This window comes from Camelus dromedarius, chromosome 4 (assembly GCF_036321535.1).
Source record: "Camelus dromedarius isolate mCamDro1 chromosome 4, mCamDro1.pat, whole genome shotgun sequence".
Taxonomy (NCBI): Eukaryota; Metazoa; Chordata; class Mammalia; order Artiodactyla; family Camelidae; genus Camelus; species Camelus dromedarius.
In genome coordinates, this window is record NC_087439.1 from 62691072 (window position 1) to 62696983 (window position 5912).

Here is a 5912-nt window from a genome sequence, read left to right on the forward strand (position 1 = left end):
AAAGCTGGCTCTTTGAAAAGATCAACAACAGCCAAGAAAATCAAGAAAAGAGAGGACACAAATTGCTAGTCTCAAAAATGAAAGAAGGACATCACTATAGATCTCATGGGCATTAAAAGAATAAGAATAATTAAAGAACATTATGAACAACCCTATGCCCACAAATTTGTTAATCTACATGAAATAAACCAATTTCTTGAATGATACAATCTGTCAAAACTCACAGAAGAAGAACTGAATAATCTGAATAGGCCTGTATTTATTAAGGAAATTTAATCAATAATTAAAAACCTTCCAAAACAGAAAGCACTAGGCCCATATGAGCTCACTGGTGAATTCTACCAAATATTTAAGGAAGAAATTATATTGACTGCCTAGAATTTCTTCTGCAAAATAGAAGCTAACTCATTCTGTAAGTCCAGCATTATTCTAATACCAAAACCAAAGACATTACAATAATAGGAAATTACAGACAAATATCTTTTCAGGCAAAAATCCTCAACAAAATATTACCAAATCAAATCCAACAATGTATAAAAAGAATTATACTTCATGACCAAGTAGGATTTATCCCAGATATGCAAAGCTGGTTAAATATTCAAAAACCAAATTAATGTAATCCATCACATAAACAAGCTACAGAAGAAAAATAACATACTCATATCAATACATGCAGAAAATGCCTTTGACAAAATCCAATCTCATTCATGATAAAAACAGCAGAAGCTGAGGGGAACATCCTCAACTTAATTAAAAAACACATACAAAAATCTATAGCTAACATCTTACTTAGTGGAATAAAACTATGGCTTTCTCACCAAGATCAGGAGAAAGGCAAGGATGTCCCCTCTAACCATTCCTTTTCAACATCATCCTGGAGCTCTAGATAATGCAACAAGAAAAGGAAACAGACATTACACAAATTGGGAAGGAAGAAATAAACTGTACTTGTTAACAGGTGACATGACTGTTTATGTAGAAAATCTGAGAGAATCAAAAATACTCCTGGGACCAAGAAGCAATTATAGCAACAGTTGTAGGGTACAAGGTAAATATACAAAAGTCAATTGCTTTCTCACACACCAGCAATGAAACATTGGAATTTGAAATAAAAAATGCAATGCCATTCACATTAGTATCCGCCAAATGAAATAGGTATAAATATAACAAGATATGTACAATATCTATATGAGGAAAACTATGAAATCCTCATGAAAGAAATCAAAGAACTAAATAAATGGAGAAATTCCATGTTCATAGAAAAAAAGACACAATGTTGTCAAGATGTCCGTTCTTCCCAACTTGATCTATAGATTCATTGCCATCCCAGTGAAAATACCAGCAAGCTATTTGCAGACGTTGATAAACTGATTCTAAAGTTTATATGGAAAGGCAAAAGAATCAGAAGAGCCAATATTGAAAAATACAATATTGAAGGAGAAAAATAAAATTGGAGGACAGACACTTCAGGCAATAAAAGGTGTCAGAACAACTGGACATCCATGAGCAAAAAAATGAATCCAGACAGATTTTATATAATTCACAAATATTAATAAAAAATAGATCACAGATATAAATGTAAAATGCAAAACTAAGTTAACTCCTAGAAGATAACACAGGAGAAAATTTTAGATGACTGTGGGTTTGGTGATAACTTTTTAGATACAACACAAAAGCCACAATCCATGAAAGAAACTAAGTTAGACTTCCTTAAAATTAAAAACTTCTGCTCTGCAAAAGACACTATCAAAAGAATGAGAGGATAAGACACAGACTGGGAAAAAATATTTCTAAAAGACATATGATTAAATACTATTATCCAAAATACACATATAAATCTTAAGATTCAAACGTAAAGGAACAACTGACTAAAAATGGGCAAAAGATCTGAAAAGATATACAGATGTCAAATAAACATACGAAAAGATGCTCAATAACATGTCATTAGGGAATTGCAGATTGAAATGATAAGATACCTTGACATTAGCATGGTGAAAATCCAAAACACCGACAACACCAAATGCTGGTAAATATGTCGAACAGGAACTCTCATTTGTTGCCGATGGGAATGCAAAACGGCAGAGCCACTTCCACTCTTGAAGACAGTTTGGCCTTTTCTCACAAAACAAAACATACTCTTACCATGTGATCCAGCAATTGCATTCCCTGGTATTTACTCAAAGAAGTCAAAAACTTATATCCACACAAAAACCTACACAAGAATGTTTAAATAAACTTTATTCATAAGTGCCAAAACTTGGCAGCAACTAAGACATCCTTAAGCAGGTGAATGCATAAACAATGGTACATCCAGACAATGGAATACTATTTAGCACTAACAACAACTGAGCTATCAAGCCATGAAAGGACATGGAAGAACCTTAAGGGCATATTACTAAGTAAAAGAAGCCAATCTGAAAAGGCTACTTACTGTATGATTCCAACTATATAACATTCTAGGAAACATGAAACCATGGAGACAGTTATGGATGGGTGGTTGCAGGGGTTGGGTGGGGAACGGGTGAAGGGGAAGAGTAAAGAGAAATTTTAGGGCAATAAACCTATACTGTATGATAATACAATGGTGGATACATGTCATTATACATCTTTCAAAAACCACACAATGTACATCACCTAGAGTGAACCCTAATGTGAAAAACGGACTTTGGGTGAAATGATGTATGAAGGTAACAAATATACGATTTTGGTGTGGGATGTTGATAGTGGTAGAGGCTGTCTATGAGAAGTATATGAGAACTCTCTACTTTTCTCTCAATTTTGCTGTGAATCTAAAACTGCTCTAAAAAAAAAGTCTATGTTAAAAAAAATGTGCTAGGCATTTGATGAGCTTGAGAGTAGAAAATGTTTTTAACAGAAAAAAAAAACTTTGTGTTAGTGAATGGAATACTTTTTTAAAGTATAAATATTATGTTGAAGCACAGATAAATTTAATTAAGGAATGTGCAAGACAATTTGTGAAGAAAGCTTTGGGGATTAAGTTCTATAAACGTATGTAGAAACTAGTGCTATTTAAGTCTTAACGAAAATGTTTTGGTAAGGTTTCAGGATCAAAATTTTTACTTTTTTTTTTTTTCTTTTTAGGAAGAAAGTCTATGGAGAATATTGTTGGAAGATATATTTAGGCAAGGCTTAACTGTGTGTATACTTTTTCATTTAGAGTTAATTTTTGCCCAAATGCCAAGCTAGAGGAGAATGGTGTGGTAGTCTGAGTTTTTGCCCCCTCAACAAGAAGTAGGGTGGAGGTTCTGGCTGAGAATGTGTGAGGCTATTTAGTGGAGAAAGCAAGAAGCAGAAAGAGCCCTCACCATGGCAGAGTTGCTGAAGGCCACGCTTGAATGAGAAGTCGGGCAGTCTGTCCAGCCTATTAACCATGTTGGGAAGGAATCCAGGTATATAGGTCTGGCTACTGAGGCCTTGCCTCTGGCTGTGCTCGGGGCCGTCTGTTTGTTCGCCTTCGCTGGCACCTTTGTGGCTCGTCAGAATGCCGGGGAGGGTAGGGAGGTGATGCTCTGCTCCGATGTTGGGTAGAGGCTCTGCGGATGGGGCCCGGACGCGCCTCACGGCCAATCAAGTCGGCTTCGCCAGCATATTCAAGCCGGCGCCTTGAAGAATCACTGGAGAACCCGCGCTGTGAAGTTGGGTAGGAGGGCACACGGGCACCTTGGGAGTAGGGTGGGAACGGATGTCGAGCCTGGGGAAAGGGCACAGGTCTCCGTAGGGAATGGGAGCACGAAGACGTGGGTGGGAACCAGGAAAAGGACTGTTCACCTGGGTCACCTCTGCTGTCACGGGGCTGTCTCTGGCTTACCGGGCCTGAGTGTCCTCTGGCAGGGCCATCCCTGATCCACCTGCCCACAGGGTCGCGGAAGGGGAGGTACACGCCCCAGGCGTCAGCCACGTGCGCCAGCAGCAGCTGAGAGAGGTGGCGGTGCGCGCGCTCGTCCCAGTGCACACCATCTCGATGCCGGTGCTGCCCAGCGTGCCGGAAGTGGAAATGGAGGTCCAGCACGTCGAAGCCATGCCTGCTGGCCTCAGTCGAGCTGTAGAAGTTGGCCTCCATCACGTCTTCTCGCAGGCGCACGCAGCGGGACGGGCGGTCTGGCGGGAGGAAGCTCCCGGAGACCATCTCGGCCACCGGCATGGCGGTGTTCCACACCAGGAGGCAGGACTCGGGCAGCACCTGGCCCAGGTGTCCGAAAAGGCTCTCCAAGTCCTCCCGGTAGCTCCTCCGGAAGTCAGGGCCGTACCTGGAGAGGTCCCAGAGGCAGGAGTTCATGACCACGACGTCCGGGGCGTGCTCGCCGCGCCGCAGGTCTTCCAGGACGTCCTCGACGTACGGGGAGTACGCGCGCGTGAGGAAGTAGAAACGCACCAGGTGGTGGCCCGAACGGAACTGGCGGACCTCGCGGTAGTGGGTGCCGCGGTGCAAGCCTTCCCACCTGCCGCCCTCCAGCAGCACGTCCTGCTCGAAGCTCAGCTCGCCCTTGGCCTTCAGCTGTCTGGGAGAGAGCAGGCAGTCCTTCTGCAGCAGGAGCACCAGGTCCTTGTACACGGTCCTCTGGACAGAGTCCCCCATGACCACCACAAACTTGTTGTGCAGCAGCTGCCGGACTTCGCAAGCCCGCAGGTGGGCCATGGTGGCGGAGGGCAGGGTGGCGGCCTCGCTCCTGCCTTTGCTCGGGCAGGTCTGAGGAGAGCTCAGGGAAGGTCTGAGGAGAGCTCGGGGGAAGGTCTGAGGAGAGTTCGGGGGAAGGTCTGAGGAGAGTTCGGGGGAAGTCTGAGGAGAGCTCGGGGGAGGTCTGAGGAGAGCTCGGGGGAGGGGCAGAACTGCACCGGAAGGAGAGGGGTGGGCCGGCGGCGCGTAGCGTCTCTTTCTGGCGCGGGGGTCCTGGGCCGCGACGCAAATGGAGGCAGCAGCTCGACGCGCTGAAGTCCGTCTCAGCCGGAGCTGACTTTGGCCTAGAGCGTGACCTCTGACCCACGGAGGCTTTTGTGCGAGGCTCAGGCTCCACCTGGCGGAGGGGAGGCGCAGAACCCCCACGGGAACCTGCCGCGCTCAGCGTTGTCTTTCAGTGGTAACGCGCTTGCTTTCACGTACCTCAGGCTTGGACTGCTATTACTCTGCACTTCTGGGCGCATGCGGTCCACTGCCTGCTCTTTGTTTTACCAGTGTCTGAATAATGGGGCGTACAGTCGCATGTGGGATGCTTGTCTGCCCCTGGCTCTTGCTTTCTCTATGTGTTCCCATCTCTACTTGAGAATTTCCTCGTTGTTTTGGTTCTCCTTATGTACTGCCACCTCCTGTTCTAGCGGCATTTGGCAAATGTCTCCCGCTGGGGTCTGATCTACAGCCAGGACTTCCAAGCAGTGATTGGCAGAATACTTGGGTCTAGTGCAAATATTGAGGGTTCAATTCTATTTTTTTCCTTCTAATTAAACTGCTTATTGTCACCTCACTGTGGATTCTCATGCACTTGCAAGAAATAATACAGAGATATTTTCATATACCCTTTACTCACTTTGCCACAGGGATAACACTCTTATCACCACCCTCCCGCTCCATTTCCCTAATGCTTGGTAACTGTTAAGCTGTTCCCCATTTCCAGAATAATGCCATTTGGAGAATTCTATATGAATACAGTAATATAGTTTACAACCTTGGGAGATTGACTTTTTCACTCAGCATCATTCTCTGGAGATTCATGCAGGTTCTCTGGAGATTCATCCAGTGTGTCCACCTTGTAAACCCAGTGTGTTTTCTTCATTAGAGTGAGTTTCCCAGTGGTATAAATGTGTCAGTACTCTGTTCCCTTTTTATTAGCTGAGTACTATTCCATGGTATGGGCTGTACCACAGTCGCAGTCACTTTAACCATTTGCTCTTTAAAAGAC

General features: G+C 44.2%; 1 protein-coding gene across 1 annotated transcript; it reads right to left on the reverse strand.

The window, feature by feature from the left end:
- Positions 1-3424: 3424 nt before the first annotated feature.
- LOC105099627 (PC-esterase domain-containing protein 1B) lies at positions 3425-4657 on the reverse strand. The gene has a single exon (XM_010992485.3). The coding sequence runs from the start codon at positions 4655-4657 to the stop codon at positions 3425-3427; it is 1233 nt and encodes a 410-aa protein (XP_010990787.1).
- Positions 4658-5912: the final 1255 nt, after the last annotated feature.

What these genes read in the sequence shown, in the direction of transcription:
- LOC105099627 (XM_010992485.3), bottom strand. Translation starts at nt 4,657, where the DNA reads ATGGCCCACCTGCGGGCTTGCGAAGTCCGGCAGCTGCTGCACAACAAG.